Here is a 20,142-nt window from a genome sequence, read left to right as displayed (position 1 = left end):
AGAACACGAGAATTTACTCGAGAATCAGAAACTCCGCCGTCACACACACACCGCAGGTCCGACCTACTCGCGCGAAAAGTTTCTTTCTTTAAACATAAATATGCGTGTGTCAAGTGCAGAGGACGATGACATGAGCCTTCCCTCTGCGGTCCCACGGGCCAGACAACCACCCCGGGCCGACTCGGGGCTGTGCCCGGCTCGGGGCTGTGCCCGGCCCGGGGCAGGTCGATAATGGCAGCAAAACGCGGTTACCTGAGGCAGAAGGTACGACTTGAAGGTAGGTTTGGGCGGCTTGAGGGAGAACATGGTGTCCGCCGGCGGGCGGGCCGGGCCGGGCCCCGCAGCTGGTGCCGACCCGCCGGCTCAGGCCCGGCGCCCGCTCGGGCTGCGCTCCCGTCACACGGCGGGGGCGGCCCCGGCGCCTTCCCTCCTTCCCCTGCTTCCCCTCCTTCCCCCAGGGAGGAGCCAGCGGGATGGGCAGGCCCAGGGCAGGCCCAGGGCAGCCCCGGCACCGGCTCAGCGCGGCCCCGGCCCGGCCTTCCCCGCTGACGGCCGGCACGGGCCTGTGCGGGCGCGGGGCGGGTCCCACAGATCGCCGGGATCTGGGGCATAGCGGGGCGTGCGGGGTTTGTTGCCGCCCGGGGCTGTCGCGGGGCAGCGGGGAAAATCCAGCTCCGGCACGGGGCGGGGAAAGAGGGTGAGGCCCTGGCGCAGGGAGGCTGTGGGTGCCCCAGCCTGGAGTGAGCAAGGCCAGGCTGGATAAGGCCCTGAGCAGCCTGGTTTAGTAGGAGGTGTAGGGGGCTGGGACTAGGTGATCTTTAAGATCCTTTCCAGCCCCTCAGCGTTCTGTGAATCAGCTACTGCTGCAGAGCTGTTCCACTGCTGCCCTTGGCACAGGGAGTACAGGGGTGGGCGTGGTGGGGGGTGATGCCCAGGCACCCTCCTGCTCCATGCTGCCATCCTGCTGATGTCCAACGGCCCTTCAAGCTTTCCAGGCACTCCTGGATTGCCCACCTGAGCTTTTCCAGAATGTGGAAATAATGTGGTCATCCACGTGAACTGCCTAAATCCATCACTGCCATCTCTTTGATAAGGAGGAATCTGAGTGACTGCTCACGTGTTCTTAGTGGCCCATGGCACCCGTAAGGGTCCGTACTGCAGGTGTTTGTGTGAGCATTGACTGCAGGGGGCTTGGCCTGCACAGTGGAAATACCTCCTACAAGGAGCAACAGGTTGGATGGTAATGTGGTTTAATAGAGATCCTTAGACTGAGACTGAGACACAGTTCATCAGCTGTGAGATCTAAGGAAGGGGGAAGAGTCTGGGTTCTAATATCACTGACATAAAGACACCAAAGAACTAGAAGGCTCCAGAAAAACGGACACACTTTTAGACACAAGATGACACATGCAGCACCCAATGTCAGCTGCAGGGTCAAGGTCTTCCCTCATTGATAGAAAGCACATTGCATTGCATTATAGCCCCTGGGATTTTTGGTGAAATCAGAGGGTGGGCATTCAATGAAAGAACAGGCTTTAGGGCACAATCTTGATTTCACAACGTAGGTGAGATGCCCCACTGATGCCAGCAGGAAGGTTTGACTGAACAGTGAGGGGGGAAACGATCCCCTGGCACCTGCCTAGACTGAAGAAAGAAGCTCATGTGCATACCCTTAATGCTGTTCAACAGCCCAGAGGAGAGCACCAACAAGCACCTCCATAACACCACAGTGCTCTTGGACTTGTAGGCAGAGAAAGTAAAAACAATCTCACTGTGTGCTTTTTAAAACAAATGCACCTCCCTGCACAAAGGTCTCATTTGGTGTTGGCAGACAGTTCACTTTATCCTCTAATTTCACATATAGGTCTTTATTTTATGCTGCAAACGTCACTGTGCAAGTGGCATTCCTGAGCCTGGCACGGCTCAGCCCCAGCCTGGCCACTGCAGAGTGCACTGAGCTGCAGATGCTGCTGGTGGTGTGGAGTGCCCAACAGTGCTGGGAGAGAAGGCACAGCTCCTCTCCTGCTGCTGACCTGCCCCTGTCACACCCTAAATCCCCTGGATGTTTGATACTGTGGGAGTTATCCTCATCCTTATCCTTCTTGAGAGTTTTTTTGTTCATATTCAGAACATTGTTGAAAGGGAGTTAAAATCAGAAAAGGGGGAAGAGAAAGTGAGGGGATGAGGAAGAAGGCAGAAACTGCCCAAATCTGCCAGACTTGAAATTGCATATAGCAAATCTGCCAGTGATATTAAAAATGGCAATTATTTATACTCCATCAGAATCACAAGTGTTTCTGCATCAGCACAGAGCCTTCTGAGGAGTAGCTGCAAAAGCAATCTTACTCCTGAGGGAATGATCATAGGATAGCACAGATTTCCATTAAGGATTGCACTGACACATTGAAATTGCAGTGCTGTTCTAAAAAGGAACAAACAAAACCAAAACTAAGCTCTCAAAAGATTTGTGAGGATTGCTGTTGGAATGGGTCACAAGTTGCCATTGGAAGAGTTTTATGCCAGTGGGAAAAAAAGCTGATTTGACAGAAGTGAGTACTTTGGAGGAGCAAGTTCATTCTGTCACAACTTGCAGTGGGATGCAGACAGGCAGAGCAGGACAGGCAAGCAGAGCAGGGTAGCCAGGCAGGGCAGGGCAGGCAAGGCGAGCACAATAGGTAGTTGTGGGGATGGCAGGGTAGGGCAGGGAGGGAAATCCTCTGGATCCCCTGACTCCTTTTTGGCAGTGCACTCAACTGCCTGCCCATCTCTGGCCATCCCAGCTTTGCCTCACTTGCTCACTTTCTTCAAATAGTTCTGCTAAGCCCCAGGTTTCTGAGAGTGCCTTTGTTCTATGAGAACAGTCTTGAAAGGATAGTGGAAAGACAGCTATGCAACAAAGCCAGCTGAACTGAAAAGACTGCAGATGTCTATTTTTATTTTCATTATTTTAAAAACTATCACTTTTTACTCAGTACAATTATTTTCTTTGCCTCAACCTTGTTATTCAGTGATACCTCCCGTGTGCTAGACTGACCAGGACTCTTACAGTTGCCCACCAGCCTGGCCTGCTCTCCTTGTGGTATCACATCCCTCCCCGTACACTGTGTGGGTCTCCCAGGGCCTCTTTTTACCTGCAGTGCAATTGTTACAGTGAAGATAATTATCTGCTTAGCTCTGCCTGTGGTGCATAGCCTGCTGTACTCCCTGCACACCAGGTCAGGGATCTTCCTAAAAGGTCTGGTACAACTTCCCAAGGCAGCTCTGTGGCTGGGGAAGTATTTTGGCCTGTGCAATGCATGAGGGCAGGGGTTAGGTCAGAGCAGATTTTCACAATGGTCCCTTTTGATCTCTCAGATTAGAGAATGGCTTTCATTACACATGTTCAAGAACAGGTTAGACCACCATCTGCCACTTGTGCTATTGGCATAGCTGAACTGGGCTCAGTGCAGATGATCTCTTCCAGGCCTGCATTTCTATGGCAACTTACATGTTTTCATAGTTCTCTGAAGTCTGGTTGATTTACTGGCTTGAACTCCAAGACAAAAGGACATAGGTGTTGTCTGACTTCACAGCTGAGCCTCATGCCCAGAGCTGCAGCAAGTCTGCAAAGGCAGGAATTCACTGGTGGCATCTGTTCTAGTTTTCACTGAAAGTGTTACAGTTTATTACTTTACCTGGACAGCTCTCTACCTGTGCACTCAATGGTTTGTGCACCCAACTTGCCTTGGCCTGCGCTCAGAAGTGAGGGACTTTGGCTGAGGACTTGTGAGGAAGCCAGCCCTACAGGTTTGTTCCCTTATAGAATAAAATCATTGTGCCTTAAATTTATTAAGTTGTTGGGGAAAAAAAAGTCTTTCTTGAGTGTCCTTGATGAAGATCCAGGAGAATAATATTTAAAATGTCATTATTTATATAAAACGGCAACTTTGGCAGTCTTGGCCAAAGACATACAGAAGACACAAAACAAAAAATTATGCAGAGGTTTTAGTTTCTTGAGGAAAAAAGCCTCCTTTGCAAGGCACACCTGCAAGGTGGGGGTGGTCCTCAGTGTGGAGATTGAATGATGTGGAGTTTTGCTATGTCACATAAGGCTACTTGTCTTAATCATTCTGTAGTTTTACTTGCCCAGAGTTACTTGGTGCTAATTATCAGTCCAATGTTCTACCTTGGCTTGGACCATTTCACATAGGTATTGTGACAATGACTATTGCATTACTAATGCTACTAAACTAGAGTCCAATCTTTTTTCATGGCCATTTTCGAAGGCTGTTGGTCTGCTCAGGTAATAGCTTGCTGATCACAGAAGTCCAGTTAGGGCAAGAAAAGGGAGGTGGTTGCATCTCCAGTGCAGGATGAAGCACTGCAGTTTCACAGGGGTTTTCATGTTGAAGAGACAACAGAGGAGCAGGCACATGAAATTACACCACCCCTTTTTCATAAACGCCAACACCAAGCACAAGGTGGATACAGGCACTTAAATATTTTGGCTAAACAACTGCAAAGAATAATTTAAAGCCTATTATCATGGCATACCTTACATCCATTGTAAAGATACAGGACATCAACTATAAAGCACCACTTTGCCATATCAAATTTTGTTTCTGCAGATGAGGCTAAAAGTTGAAAAAAGTGAAAGAAAATTGCAGTTTTAAGAAAATCTGTGGTTTTTGTCTTACTTCTCTCAAGTCTTGTGGTTTGTCAGCCAATCCAAACTACTGCTGGGTACTGGTTTTTGACCACTCCATCCCCCAGTTCCTGGAACCAGTTGAAATGGCCTTTAAATGGCCACATCAAACTTTTGCCTTTCTGTCTGATCCTGGATTGCAATGGGGGACCAAACCCCCCAGTTGGGCTGCATTTTCAGCTTAGGTGACTGCTGCATGTGATAGAATATTTATCTGCAATGGTTGCAGTGAGAGGAAAACACCTCTAGGGCTAATGTAGCCTCATAGCCCAGTAAACAGAGGTTAATTGTCACTCCCAGTAACAGGCCATGGGCTTTCTGCTGACTCTGTAGGGGCTCAGGACCAGGCTTGTCGGGACTGCTTTGCCTGAACTTGCCTCAACCTGCCTCCAGCAGTCCCCTCGTTTGTTCAGCTGTGAAAGCAATTTTTCTAATGACTAGGAAATTCAAGTGTATTTGTAAGATTTGAAGGCCAGTGATGAAAATCAAGATATAAAGTTTGTAGCAAACATAAAATTGCCCCTAAGCAAGCAAAAAATAAAGAAACATAAACAAACAACATCAACATCATGCTAACCCTAGAAATGACCTGGGATGCTGACAGTATTTCCTCACTATCCCCACTGCAGCCACTAACTGTTAGACCCAGAGCAAATGTGAATATACCATCAAAAAAAGGGGTAGAAAGTAGGAAGTGTGCATAGATCAACTCATTGAGTATTTTTTCCTGTAGTAGTATGGTAGTATTCTTTTCTCTCTTTTTGTCTCTCCTCTCTTCTTCTTCGATCTAGACTAATAATAATTCATATTATTAGTGTTAAAATTCACTGCACTAACAATACATTCCTGACTTTACAAACACGTTGTGTCTCCTTTTTGCTCATAACAGCTTTTGAGTGTAACTGTAGTTTAACTAGAAGTGACCCACCGGACAGGACAGTGCTGCAGGAGCAAAATGGGGGACCCCAGACTTGTGTCCAAGTGCTGCTGTTGCTCTGAAAGCTCACCTTCTCCCCATCAATGGCTTGGCAGCAAACTGGCTTTGTGTCAATGGGTTCACTGCCCAGAACACCCTGAGCAGGGCACAGTCCTGTCAATCCTGCAAAGCTAATGAAATAATCCTGTTACCATCCCTGGTCACACATCCTCCTCAGGTTCCTGTTTTCTGACAAGGCCTTGCAGATACCTGTATTCTTTTTATTTTTATTTAGAAGGACAGACAAATATTTTGCCAAAGACGATAGTGAAGCCCAGAACCTTGGAAAGCATCCAAAGAAGCAGCATGGAGAAACCACAGTTGGAAGGTTTCAATGGCTACTTTAATGAATTAGTAAATATATGGAAAATGGACTTTCTTGGTTCTCAGGTATCAAAATCCAGTGTCTAAAATGGAAAGAGTGACTCTGCAACAGAAGAGGCTTGCAAGATCAAAGTTAAGTTAGTCCCCGAATGATGCAATGTAAAAAGGGGTAATTCATGGAATCAGCTGGTAGGGTTATGAACCTGCCTTTGTGAAGATTACAATTAGTCACCGTGTTTAAAACATTTGCCTTGAGGGAAAGGGAAATGTCTGTATTGCAAGATATAGGAAGGTGAACAAATTTAAATTGCCTCAGTGTAATATCTCTGCACGGACACAGCCTTAGAGCACAGACTCTTCAGGCTCGACCTGGCTCAGTACAGGTCAAGCACACAATAAATCATGGCAATGGCATTCACAGTGACACTGCTGTGAAGTCACCAGGTACTCAGCAGTGCAGGGGTTACATCCTCCTGAAAAGCAGTATTAAACATGGCTCTTCAGAAATGCAAATTCTCTGCCTGCCCCCTTTCAGCCAGTATTCAGGAAAGCAGGCAGACATGCAAATGTGCTGCTCATTATTCTGTTTAGTGAGCTCCAAATCTACTCGTCTTCTATGCACATACAAAGCCATATTTGAGTCTTATTAAAATGGCTGAAATGACTCTGCAAAGCCAGTGTGGTTACTTCACATTTAGTGGCAGAGAGGTTGTCATTCACTTCATGCTATGCAAGAGCACAGCAAATATCCAAACCTTTTAAAATCATCCCCCTATAAAGAATTTTATGGAAAACTACTGGCAAATGTTGAAAAAGAAAATTTCTTAGAAAATGTTTGGCCCGTGTACTGCAAAAGAAGAAATAGATATGTGAAGTGTTTGGATATTACAGTGAAAAAATTGTTATACTGAATTAACTTACTATATTTTTCATGTGTTTCTTTATAAATATTTTTACACGAAGGAAGTAAATAAATACAAAGGTAAAATGTTTCTGTTTGAAATCTACATGCTATCAGACAAATTTTCCATGTAAATGCTAAAAAAATTAAGTGGTCAGAAGCATGATTAACACACATTTTACAAAGACAACATAACAAGAGGTATGCAACACTGTACTCCATTCCACAATGCTCACTGCTTGTTTAGCACAGTGCTGAAAAGCTGCATCCCTTTGTGTTTGTTACTGAACCCATTCCCGTGAATGTGCAGGCAAACAATAAAAAGGCATTGGCAAACTGGAGGCTATTTTAACCACATATACACAATGGCTATGTAGTTGCACAGAATGATAACACAGAAGTAAACGTGGAAGTGAAACAACTTCGAATGTCATTGTTTTTACAAAATGCCAAGTTCCCTGAAGTTGAAGAAAAGAGAAGCCCACATGAAAAGAGAAATGTCAACACTGTTCCAACAGTAGTGAAACCAGTAAACCTGCTGATAAGACCAAGCTAGCAAAAAGCCATAGTAAATGATGACTGAACTTTCAGAAATGTCCATGCACTTTCCATGACCATTCAGTTTGGTAACAGTACTTCAAGGTATAAGTATGGATGGAGTACGAAAATATATTACACACAATAAAATCAGATGCCATCAATGTATTTATAGAGCCTTCCATCAATCCTGCATTTCAAAATGCTGTAAGCAGCATTATCAAGGAGGACACTGACCTGCAGACTGTGGGGCTGATGGTGAGAGAAAAAATATATTCTGTCTATTCAAAATAGTACATGAATAAGTCTGATGGTTAATGAGTGAACATAAAGCTTTGACCAATATTCTGTGAACAAGTAGGATGCCTTTAACTACTTTTCTTTCTTGTCTGTTCAATGGTAAGCATCCCCTGCAAAGAGAGGTGCTGAGTATTTGAAAAATCCGAATTCCTAAAAGTTAACAGGGAGGAATGAGGAAAATAACATCATGCTATTATGAAGTAACTTATGAAAACCAAGTACTTAGAATGCCACCGTTGAGACAAGTGTGCTGCGTAAATCTGTATAAATAGATGTGGATTTCCAGTCTTAGTCATCAAGGGATAGAAAAGACTTCTTTTCCCCATTGACATTTGCTTTTGAAATTTACTCAAGAAAATGTATAGAATTTCTATTCTCATCTGGAAAATTTATCTTTTGTTTAGACTGACTCCTAGAAACTGTTTCTTGTTCCTCATGTGTTGTCATAACGAGATTGCAAAATGAAAGTTGAATTTGTCACAGTAGATTTGGTTCAAGAACAGATTGGCTACATTTTGATCTCACCTGATCAGAACACCTTTCCTGTTTTGTTTTGATTTGTTTTTCCTTGCAGGCATTTAAGAAAAGCCAGATTCTTATTCTACATGGACTTCTATTGTAATCCTCATTTATACAAAACACTAATGCAGATCTTGGATTTGTGTTATTAAAATCTCCATGTACTTCATATTCTTAGAAACTCCTCAAACATTTTGAAACAATGATCACTGTTTTTCAACAGTTTAAGGCTGTCAGCATGCTTTGGGACGGGGACAGATATGGTCCTGAAAGCAAGATTCTGCCATTAAAGTTCAAGGACAGGTTATGTCTACAGGTGGCTTTCCAGGTCAGATTTGGCCACTCTGACCTATTTTAGTGGATAAAACCTGCTATGTTGGCCACTCTGAAGGGGAAGCTAAGCAGCATGCATGAAATCAGAAGGGAAAGAGGGGACTGCATAATTTTCCCTTGCCTCCAACACTTTTTTTTTATCTGAAAAAAACCCCATGGCCACAAAGAAACCAGCTGCATAAGTAAGGGTAAAAACTAAGACTGGTTAAAAATTAGTTAAGTTTAAGAAGTCTTCCAATAAAAAAGAAGAAAAAAATTTTCTAAATTATTATATTATTGTCCTTCCTGTAAGAGCTTTCATAAAGAGCTTGTCAGTAAATGAGCTTATGAGGGAGGCTGAAATGGAAAAAAGAAAGATCTATATTGTCGGCATCTGTGAACTGTACCTACTTTTTGTCTGCCCCTGACACAGTATCTCCCTTTCACCCAACCCAGCAAGCATTTATTTAAGAACAGAACATATATCTATTAAGTTTAAAAGAAAAGAAACAAAAATATCCAAAATTCTTTCTTATAAATTAATTTTCAAATCCGTAATTTATTCAATTTGCCATGCTGATTTCTTGCCTGTCAGTAAAACAGAGGCCAAAAGCCACTTTAACATTCAGTTTCTGTGGATGCATTTTCTTGCCTAGTTTTCTGTTCTTCTCTTGCACTGCCAAATGGTCCCACCAAATTAGTTACACTGCTGGCATGTCCTGGTCTTTTTAATTTGTCCTTTACAGACTTGGCTTTCCGAGAATGGCTGTGCAAACTCTTTGAACGTACTGGTGGGAGCCCAGAAGTCCTTTCTGGCTTTACTGACAGTAAATTCTCTTTCTCAGCCTTGACAGTGGCAGGCATAGGGGTGTAAGAGGCACTCATACCTGCTTCACCAGCATTACTATCATCATCTGTGTCCATCTGTAACTGCTTCTCCTCTGCTTGCCTTTCTGCTTCAGAGACAAGACCAGGGTATTCTGGAGGACATTCTTGAGAAAGCTGCTGTTCAACTTCATATTTCCACTCTGTGGCCCACTGTTCAATCGTAGAAGGGCACACCTGATCCATAATGGTGCTATATTCTGTGGTCCAGTTGTTAACTCCTCCAACCAGCTTCCCACCTTGTGCAAATATAAAGCTCCTTGACTTCATCATAGTGGTTTGACAAGCACTGAAAGTTTCAGGAGGAAAATAGCGCATTGCTTTAGATTTTTCCAAGGGATAAGAGATGGTGGCTTCTAACTTGGTACGTTCTACTTTTAACTGAGTGTTCGGAAAATCTGATCCTGCTACTGACTGGCTGTTTGTAACAGCATCCATCTGGTTTATACTTTGAGGAACCATTCCATTGCTACTGAAAATCCCCTGCTTTTCATTCCCCAAGCCACCTGACTGAGAATGGGGTCTGGAATCACTCTGTGCAATATCTAACGTAGATTTACTGTGATCTGCTGTGGTGACTGCATTAGCACTAGAGCTGTGATGGGGACTGCTGTGGTGTTCTGGAACCAGCATCTTTGGGTCTGCTCCATCTTCTTTGGCACCAATAGAGTGGGCTTTTCTCCGCAGTCCCATGGCTGGTGACATAGGAGTGGCACTGTCATCAAAGGTCAGCTCATCTCCACCGACCTGGTACCTGTACAAGCTGTAGCCATCAGAGCTGTTGACACTGCTCTGCCTCAGCAGATAAGCAGCATCACACTCGGACGAGGCCCGTGAGCGCGGGTACGTCAGCTCGGACTTGTCGATCCCTGCCAGCTTCTCCAGGGCATTCACCATCCGACCGGAGAGCTCCTCCAGCTGCGAGAGCCGCAGGTCGACTGTTTGCAGAGAAGCTTTCATAAAATGCTCTCTCTCATTCACTTCTTCCAGCCTCATAGACATATTTTCAACTCTGTTGGGTATAAAAGAGGAAGCACAGACCAGAGCCTGTAGAATGGTGCAGTAACCCATTAAAGGCACCCAGCTCCACATTCCTTCCTCAGGCAGCAATTCTGTGGTACATGCCATGCCTCATTCTTTTTGCCTATGTGTAGCATCAAAAGCATGTGCATTTTCTTGTTATCTATGCTTTCCATACACCATATTAGAGGGCTATTTGGACTTTGCTCTGCCAGGAGAGTCCAAGAGTTGTAGCCCTCAGGGACAGTCTACTATTAACACTTCTGCGTGTGCCACCCACCGCATGCTCAGCTGTCCTTTCACTGTGAAGCATCAATTAATTACATGAAAAGTACTTTCTAATGACATGCTCCCAAGGTGACTTAAAACAACATCAAAGCATGTTGTAAAACAGGTTTTGTAGCTGTATTAGAGAGAACATATGCTGGTGTTGATGGGATTGCTTTAGCTCTTGAAATACCTTTCTATTATGTATCAGCTGAAGGGAGTGGAACTGTCCTCCAGTTCAATTACAGTAATACTTTTCCCCATTTTCTCTTATCATTTATATCATAATGGATATGATGGTACTAGAAAAATGCATATAAAAGTAATTCATTAGAATGTGACTTAGAGATCTAGTAAATCAACTGTGGAAATTAAATCACATCCTTTTGCTCTCACACACAAAAGATGACGAAGCATCTGGAGCAAGAAGCCATGAGAAATAAGCAAATCTGCTTTGTGGCCACAGACCATAGTGAATCAGTGAGGCTTACCAGCCCTGCTTTATTCTCTGCCACAATACCTAGGATTTTGACAAATTGCCATGGATAAATAGTGCAAGAGAAACTACCCAAATACACGGAGCAGATTTAATTTCCTTCTCTAGTCTCAAATTTCACATTTAATAATGCAAGATGCTCAGGGCCTCTGTCAAGAGAAAGATACTTATCTGTTAAAGAATTATATGGCTCACAGAGCTATTTTAAAAGAAATATTAAAAGGAAGATATATATTAATATAGATATAGATGTATATAGATATATATAGAAATATATATGTGGAGTACTTCATCATCAGAATACCACGTAGTAGATTAAGGTGAAAGAGGGTTTAAACTGTGTATAATTTTTATTACAGGGAGAATTTTTCATCATTTCAAGAAAGTGACAAAAACCCCCATCTCTTGAGTTCCTTACATCTCCTAACAGAACAGGCAGAGCTTTTGGGAGCAGTCCTGCCAAGTGACCTGGTAAAAAAGCCCTGCTGCCACTATCACTGTGTGCTTACACAGCAATATGCAAACGTTTCCTAGTCCTCAGAATAGCTTAATGATTTACATGAGAATATTCCCTGTCTTTTAAAAGGGGAAGTTCATGCTAAATGCCTTGTTCAAAGCTTCCAAGAGAATCTGTGGCAGAAATTAAAAATTCAGCAGCTGTGGGTGCCAGACCTCAGTATAAACCACAGGGAAGAACCTTCAGTGCTTTTGTCATTAATCTCCAACATGTTTCTCAGGATTGGATGAACAAGTGGCAATTTACTCAGATAGAAATTGTAACTGTGATCCTCAGATGGGCAAGAGGTAAAAAATTCATTCTTATAACAAAGCTACCCAAACCAGCAGATTTAGTGACATGCCAGCAGGAACAGCACAAAGCTTGCTCTTGTGACAGATGCACCTGCTCAGGTAGTTACTTGGGATTCAGATCACCTTCTGAGTTGGTGATGGTTTTCTTCAAGATCTAAATCTTTTGTATTTTAACTCAACTGTGGTTATAAAGAGATACAAAAAAGCAAATACTGTGTGGATTTTTTCCTTATAATAGGTACCTTTCAGAGGTAACTCTGATGCGTTCATCATTGGATGATTGCTGCTCGTCCTCTTTGTCCTGGAAGTATTCTTCCACACACTCCTCTTCAAACTCATACAGTTTTTTTAGCTCTTCATCATTCAGAAATAACTCTGTGCAAAAAAGAAGAACAAAATAGGAGTTTTTCTGAACTTCTGGTAGGCAATTTAAATCCAATTTGGCAGTTTATTTTGGACATGGGCATATTGCAGATTCTACTCCTGCACTAAATGAACAGATGATTTTTTAAATATGGAATGAGCACGTAGCCAAAGACAGACCCAGCTGTGAAGGCAATGGAATGCATTATGACCATCATGTCCTGTGACCATCCACTGGGCCTTATATGTTCTCAATGACTTTTGCACTTTTCAGCAGCAAGTGCTGTGCGTTGAACAAACTGAGCAACCTTTACAAGACAAAGACTAAGGCAAGCTCTGCCAGTTTGAGTGTTCCTTCACTCAAATATTGTTCTTAGAAGGATGCCAGTTGTAGGTAACAGATAAACTAACAGATTGTTCACATATATTCTTTGGATAATGTTCAGAAATGTATAACCATGTAAGAAAAATCCAAGGGGAATATAAGCTCTTGGGAACATTTTATCCTTTATTTGAATTTGTCTCTTTGCATTTGGAAGGAAGGTTACATTTAACTTTTTCCTTTTTCTTTTTCCTATTGTGCAAAAATGTTTCCTGTGAAATGTAGAAATAGAGGGATAATTGTGAATATGTGATTATTTCCATGAGGCATATAATGAAAATAATAATTAACAGTTGCAGGGTAGGTTAGAAGTCTCCTCACAGTTTCCCTGTGAAATGACAAAAAAATCTCCAAATGATAGTGGGGATACTCTTAGTCACAGGTTGCTCACAATCACAGCTGACACTATAGATGACATTAAAACTGTGATCCCTTCTTCTCAATTTCCTTTATGCCCTTCCCAACATGGACTTCGCTAGAACTTGGTAACCCACTGGATTGAGTAGATACTATCTCACTGTTTTAAGAAAGCCTGTTAAAGAAAGTCTTCATTAGCATCATAAAATTGCATGTTCTCAGATGCCCCCGGTGCCCAAGAGCTGTTAACTTGACACAAATCTTGGCCCACACTGTCTTCTGCAAATACACTTGATTGCACACGTGAACCAATAGTTCAGTGTTGCAAAAAGGTGGTGCTTTCTGCTGAGAGGGTGCAAAGAGCTCAATTTAGAGAAGATTTCTCTCATACTCAGTCCCCTGTCACGCTCATCCTGGTCTCCATCCCCCTTCTTGCAGCGACAGCAGATTCTCTTGATGATGATGTAGATGTGGCTGAAGATGATCATGGGTGGAGGCAGGACAGGCCTGTCGTGGAATGTCATGATCAGCTGGTACCGCTGGAACTTCCACACTTGGTTGGATATTGATTTTACCTCAAAGAAGGTATTGCTGAAAGGAAACATGGGTACAGGTGCTATTAGGTCTCTAATTTTACTTATCATTGAGCAAATACTCTGTTGAAAAAAAGCAGCAGCTAAATAACAACATGGAGCTACAGGACCTGCTTGGTTCAGCTCCTTGTTGGTGCTACTGAACTGACAATTAACTTGAACTCATGATTTCACCACTCCTTCTGAGGGTACAAACAAGAAGTGCTCTGCATCCCTTATGCACCACCCAGAACAGTCCTCCTCTGGGATCATTTGCTCCTACTGTATAAATCCTTTAGGTGTCAGTGAAAAGAGACTTGCACAATTTATGCATCACATAATTGGTATTCTGGGGCTTGGTTATGAACTATTTCTTTTACCACATGCCAGTATTTGATGCTACACAAAGTATTAAATCCCTGAAAAGTATTTTGTATGCTAAACTCAGAAGCTGCACATAGTTTGCCTTTAATATGTTAATCAGCTTGACCTACATAGAAGACTTTTCAAGTTTCACAAAATGTCCTAAATTTAAACTTTATTCACTCAAACTTCTGACTTGAAAACATGGTGCATATTCTTGTAAAGGAATTTATTCTTGGAAGCCTCATCATTTTTACAGCAAAATAAGGTGTGTTGTAATGATGGTTTATTTTGAAATTCAGTGAATATGAAGCAATATAAGTGATAGTATTCAATCCAGAGATAACAATAGTCACAGTTATGAAATACCAACTAAGGGAAAACAGACTTGATATTCTGTCATAGAAAAAACTTCTCGAGCTATTTTAAAGTATGCTCAGACAGCTCACTCCACTTGTATGATGGTGATGATATTTGCACTTCCTTTTTTATATTTTCTGTCCACTTTTCTAACTTCATGTTCTTTAGAATATCTCCATTCATAAAACCAGTTAAAACACCTCTCTGAAACCAGAGAGTTCCTGTGTACACAGAGCTTTTGCTTTCTTTAGGTTAGGTACGCGAGATTATTTACCAATGATAAATAACAATCTGCCTTCATTCTGTGTCTCCTTTCTAGCAGGATCCCAGCCCCCTGCACCACGCTGGCACGGCAGGAGTTAACAGCATGACCTACTTCCCAAACTGCTGATTCCTTGGTCCTTCAGCCAATAATAGCTCCCATTGTGAGATCCTTCCCTTCTCCCCCAGCTAAGTGACTGGCATTCCAGTCCTTTGAAATTCGTGACCTTTTAAGCTCCATACATCCAATGAAAGACAGGCTTTGTGCTTGTGACACCAGCTTCCTATGCCAACAGGCAAAAATGGATCACCTGCTTTTTTCAGGTGCTGTGTTCAGAAAGTATTACCAGCAAGTAGTTATTCCCTTTTTTTTTTTTATTCCCTAAATCATGAGAGGAAATCCATGCAGTGTAACGTAGGTAGGAAGAACAAGCTGCAGAAATTTATGTAGTTTTACTCCAGAGTAGTCTAAATATAGATACAGATAAATATAGATAGTGCACACTGCTTGGCCACAGACCTTGGCAACATGTAGCCATCCTTCCTGTTGGTTCAGGCAACATAGACTCTTTTTTTAGGTCTTATAAGAATTCTGCAAGGCCCTAATTTCTTTTTCTAAATGAAAAACAAAACAGGAAGAATGAAGAAAAAACAAGCCAGATGGTGTAGTGGGAATGTCTCCTGCTTTGGGTGCTGAGATTTTTGTGCTGTTCTATCGCAGAGTCAGCAGCCAGTGGCTCCATGGGCTTTATCCTGTGCATAGCAGGTTTCATGGATTCTGTTTCTCGTCTTTCCAGAGCAATCTTGAGGCCTGTCATTACCCATTAAAAGGTAATTGCAAGTAGCCAGATTCTCTCTTATGCGTTACTGCAATTGCTGGAAAAAAAGGCACCTTTCCTCCCCTCCTGCCCAGTGTGCACACTACTGCCAGGATTTGTCAGTCATACCCAGAACCATTAGATTCTGAAATGCAAAACCTTGCAAAATCAGCTGATGGGTTCTCAAAGAAATTTTATCTCAACAATAAGAAAAAGATCCATGATCATTTACATACTTGAAGACAGCAATCAGCAGGTTTACCAACAGGATATTTGCTACCAAGAGGTAACAGGCCATGATGGCAGGAGTGAGCCAGGCCCCTGGGATACATGGAGGGAGGCGTTTACCATCATCATCATAAAGATTGTCCCCACAAGGAGCTGAAGAAAAAACAGGAAAGGCATTTTTCACAAACCGCCTGATATTCCAAAAAACACTGTTCACATTTATTTAATGATGAGACATGCATAAAATTTGCCAAATTTTGTCAGTTTATTTCCAGTAGCAAGTATATATAATTTCTACTTCAAATTCTGCTTCTAACTACAGCTTATAAAAACAATTTCCTGTATTAATGAACGGAGAGGCAGCTCCAAGTTTACTGTACAATGTGGCTTTCTCTTCAAATTCATTTGGATTTTCTTTTTCTCATACTAATAGTTTAGGACAAGATCTTCATATGTATAAAACATTAATAGTGGAATTAAAAAAAATTCTTCAACCAAGCTTGTGTGCATACCTTGCCAAAGATACAAAAGGATTGGCTTGGTGGTCCCTGATTGCTGAGCATAAATTAAACTTCTACTGGGGCCCTGAATGTATTAAACAGGCTTTTAATGACCCTGGACCAGTTTTACTGGGGGTCTACATGTACACCCTCTGTGTGCACGTCTCAGTCCTGCCTCCAGGAGGGACCTTGGACCTGTGGGAGTGCCCTGGATGGACCCTCTGGCCCTGTCTCCTTTTGCCTCTTACTGACCCCCTGGACAGATCCTACACTATTCCTTGGCCTATCTGGGGCTGTTAATGTTACCAGCAGGCCAGTGGTACCACACAGATAAAGTTATAAAATGAAAATGATATAGTGACAGCAAAATAGACCACTGAGAATGAGACAAAAAGTGAGAATATTGAGCAAACCAATATAAAATGATTGCCTGAAGTAATTCTAAGAATACACAAGTTGTCTTGGAGTTGGGTAAATGAAGCCAGTTTGTTCTGACCTTAAGTGCCAGCATACCTGATTTCAAATACAAGGTTAGCTTTTGGAACCATTTAGTAGCAGGTAAAGCGTTTGTCAACCGCAGGTTCTTTAGCTGAAATCTTAGCAAATACTAAGTCTGACACCATGTTCATTACAGATTTAGTTTATGTGAACATTTATTTGAAAACAGACTAATCTTATTTCCTGTGGACTGAAAGAGATATTTAGACTATAATTAATAACATTTATTTTACTTGTTTCTCAAACATCAGACATATTTTTCCAGGTTTTCCTAAGAAAAGTATAACAGAAATGTTAAGCAAATTGTAATTTTATTCAAAAGGACCAATGAAAGTACTGCTAAAAAACCAGCAACATTGTATCTATGTAATCAAAGGGAATTAGTTATACAATGCCACTTATGCATCATAATTTAAAAAACCTGATTATTTTACTGTTGGTGTACTAGAAACAAGTCTTAGCAACCACATGAACTCAATTAAAACCTTTGATCTGCATTCGGGATTAAAATAAAATATTTTTCCTCTGCTTATTTTCAAATGAAAGTATTACAGTAGATAAACAAGATTCACACCTGAATATTGGATGAGTGCTATAATTAAAATGTGAGAAACTAGTCAAGAAAAAGATTAATGAACATATTCAGCTAAATGAGATAATCAGGTCCCCACAGACACTTACGATTAATTTCCATGGCATAGACTGAAGAGCATTCCAAGGAACGAAAGAGAAAAGGAGGCAGGGAGAGAAAGAGAATAATAAAGAAACAAGACCAAAAAAAGTGCTTGAAAATACAGTTCTGCTGCCAAGAAAAGATAAGCAACTCAAATGTCAGAACAGTAGAGACATATGCCTCGAAACAATGTCTTTGTTAAAAATGCATTGCATTCTGCAATTTCCTTTTCATGCTGTTTTCTCCAAATGTTACATATGGCAGCGAATTAATGACAGTAATAAAATATCACAAAATGCTCCTGGCAGATGATCATTTAAATATAGAGGATATTTCAGGCAAGTAAACAAAACTGGCATCACCATGAACACGAAACAATTCAAAACTATCACACAAAAATCGTTCTTTTAGCTATTATGGAAACATTTCCTCCCTTTTTTCTCTTTCCTTTTTTTTTTTTTTTTTAAAGAACCACTCTGGCTTTGAGTCTGTCAGATGTTTCTTTGGAATAGCTATGTTTCCATTAATAGTCAAGATATTTGTACGCTGTAATAACATCAGTATCATTAAAGCCCATTTTGACTACCAGTGTGGATACTTGCTTGCCAGTTCCTAAAGGGTGATTGTAAGAAAAATCTCACTAGTGAAAGAAACTCAGCCAGGCTTCTCTATTGTTTAAGAATGTGATGCTGTTGAGCACCAGATGCCATGAACTTCTTGCTCATGGATGTCTTCTAAACAGAGTGAACCACACAAGGGCACCCTGGGTTCATTAGAAGTGTTACCAGCAAGTTAAGGGAGGTTATTGTTCCATTCCTCTCTACTCAACTCCGGTGAAACCACACCTGGATTTCTGTCTCTAGTTCTGGGCTCCCCCATAGAAATCAGACTATAAACCTGACTGAGAAACCCCGAGTCCCTGAGCAACCTGCCCTGTTTTGAGCAGGAAAGTTCAGCTGGATGCTTTCCAAAGGTGCCTTACAACCCCAGCAAATTCTGCAGCTTGTGATCTTCCCATTCAGGTGACACCCTGTCCTCAGTGAAGCTCCTGACAAAGTCCAACTACCTTATTTCAGATGGAAAATTCCATGTAATACTTTTTCCATAAACTATTTACACCCCCAGGCCTTGGCAAAACAGCCCATTAGCACTTGACTCAGAGTCATATCAGACTGCCCATAGCAATCTCTCCCCAGTGACTTCTGAGGCTGCTTTTGTGGTGTGTTTAAAGAGAACCACAGGAAGATCAGTGACAATTTCTTGTTGAAAGCAAAAAGATCTTCAGGAATCAATCAGTAGACTTCTACACATTAAAAAATTACAGAACAGTTGAAATGCAGTCTAGTTACACTTGTAGAATGCCTTGCATAGCCATAATTATTTCAATATTAAAACTACACAAACCTGCACATTTCCAAGTTAGTTTATGTTTAGGCTACTGGCACAGCAGAGCTTCTGACCTGGGAAGGAGCAAATAGCTGAGCTTGTGTAACTGGAAAGCTCAAACTTTTTGTCTCACAAATATTTTGCTCTGCTGAAAAAAAGATTTCTAATTCAAAGGATGCTGAGTATATAACTACATGACTAGAAGCATGAGAGAAGCCTGGGACACCACTTACAGTAAAGAGATCAGTAGAGCTGGGCAAGGTATGAGTTTTGATTTATAAAGAAATCAAACTGTCTACATTGGCAAACATTCTTTGTCCAAACTGAAGTAGGATTTCAATGCACATAATGAGGTAAGGGATACCCTGTTACAGTCACTTCCTCCCCATAGGAGAACTGACCCATTTGTGAGCCAGGATAAGCTCAGGATCTCTCATGTGCACCAAAACTGCACTATCAGACAGTAAATGAGTGGCTTGACCTTTCATTTCATCAAGTAATTTACTGTATCATAAGTTCCATTAATGAGACAAGCATTCATTAAGAAAACAAAGAGGATACGATTTTTGCAACAGTGTACACTGTTCAGAAACAGAGCAATGACATTTTATTCCTTTCTAAGCAATTAAAGTACACCTTAATGACATTTGGTATAAAAGCTTCTCTTGATGATGGATCTTTATGGTTTTTGAATGTAGACCTCCAGGTTCATCAGCCTTCCACTTTGCTACCTGTCAGTACATACAGATGACTGAAATAACACCTGCACAGAGCTGAAACAGCAGCTTGTACTATTTCAGATGAAGTGCAAACTACAGGATACACACTAGAGGAGGCCAGTTGCACGTTGACTGTCATACGAATTTGCAATATTAACACAGAATTAGCAGCAACAGGACAGTTTCCATCTCATTTAAAACAGTGACAGCTATTTTTTTTAATTATGCAGGTTTTTTTAGAAGAAAGGCTATTTCCACACCCAAAGCTAATCAAGCATAGTTTTGTTTTCCCACAGGTGTAGAAAAGAAGAACATTGGTGATTCATGAAATGGAAACATCCCTGAAAGCAGACAGATACATGAATGGGAGTAAAAATGTATGAGCTCATTGCCTGTGCTGTGAGTTGGAGATGAAAAGATATGTGTATTTTAACCTCCTGTGCAAGGTATTTATTTTTTTCTTCTTCTGTTGGAACTATTAGTAAAACTTTGGTTCAAAAGAACATTTCAAAATGATTTCTGTTGATCCCTGCAAGTAAACAGGGATCTTAACACTGTTATACTCTTGGACAGGAGAATAATCCAGACTATACCACTTTCAGTGTGAACTGAATTTGAATATAAACTGAGA

General features: G+C 41.7%; 2 protein-coding genes and 1 long non-coding RNA gene across 5 annotated transcripts in view; 1 reads left to right on the top strand and 2 right to left on the bottom strand.

The window, feature by feature from the left end:
- Positions 1-1,112, bottom strand: part of MTMR10 (myotubularin related protein 10) — a 33,800-nt gene extending 32,688 nt beyond the window's left edge. Inside the window, exon 1 of one of the 2 annotated variants that reach the window (XM_029963150.1) lies at positions 1,015-1,112. In XM_029963150.1, the coding sequence (XP_029819010.1) occupies positions 1,015-1,050 (36 nt within the window). In that variant the 5' untranslated portion in view covers positions 1,051-1,112. Of the gene's footprint in view, positions 1-252; positions 360-1,014 lie in introns of those variants that run through there. The other variant, XM_018081473.2, reaches the window with a different exon arrangement.
- LOC108641172 lies at positions 69-19,948 on the top strand. Of its 2 annotated transcripts, none has more exons than XR_001921805.2 (3): positions 69-277; positions 13,572-13,718; positions 19,808-19,948. It is a non-coding gene; the product is annotated as an uncharacterized LOC108641172 (long non-coding RNA). The 2 variants fall into 2 exon arrangements; XR_001921804.1 differs by lacking the exon at positions 19,808-19,948 and adding an exon at positions 14,748-14,999.
- The window catches only part of TRPM1 (transient receptor potential cation channel subfamily M member 1), a 96,501-nt gene continuing 85,370 nt past the window's right edge, over positions 9,012-20,142 (bottom strand). Inside the window, exons 27-30 of the mRNA XM_018081467.2 lie at positions 15,744-15,888; positions 13,525-13,724; positions 12,274-12,406; positions 9,012-10,450 (exon numbers count right to left, since the gene is read on the bottom strand). Coding sequence (XP_017936956.1) covers positions 9,172-10,450; positions 12,274-12,406; positions 13,525-13,724; positions 15,744-15,888 — 1,757 coding nt within the window. The 3' untranslated portion in view covers positions 9,012-9,171. The remainder of the gene's footprint in view (positions 10,451-12,273; positions 12,407-13,524; positions 13,725-15,743; positions 15,889-20,142) is intronic.

The sequence above is a fragment of the Manacus vitellinus genome, unplaced genomic scaffold (assembly GCF_001715985.3).
Source record: "Manacus vitellinus isolate BGI_N305 unplaced genomic scaffold, ASM171598v3 scaffold_53_pilon, whole genome shotgun sequence".
NCBI classification, from domain to species: Eukaryota; Metazoa; Chordata; class Aves; order Passeriformes; family Pipridae; genus Manacus; species Manacus vitellinus.
The sequence above is the reverse complement of the archived record's forward strand: the minus strand, read 5'-3'. Positions and strand labels throughout refer to the sequence as shown.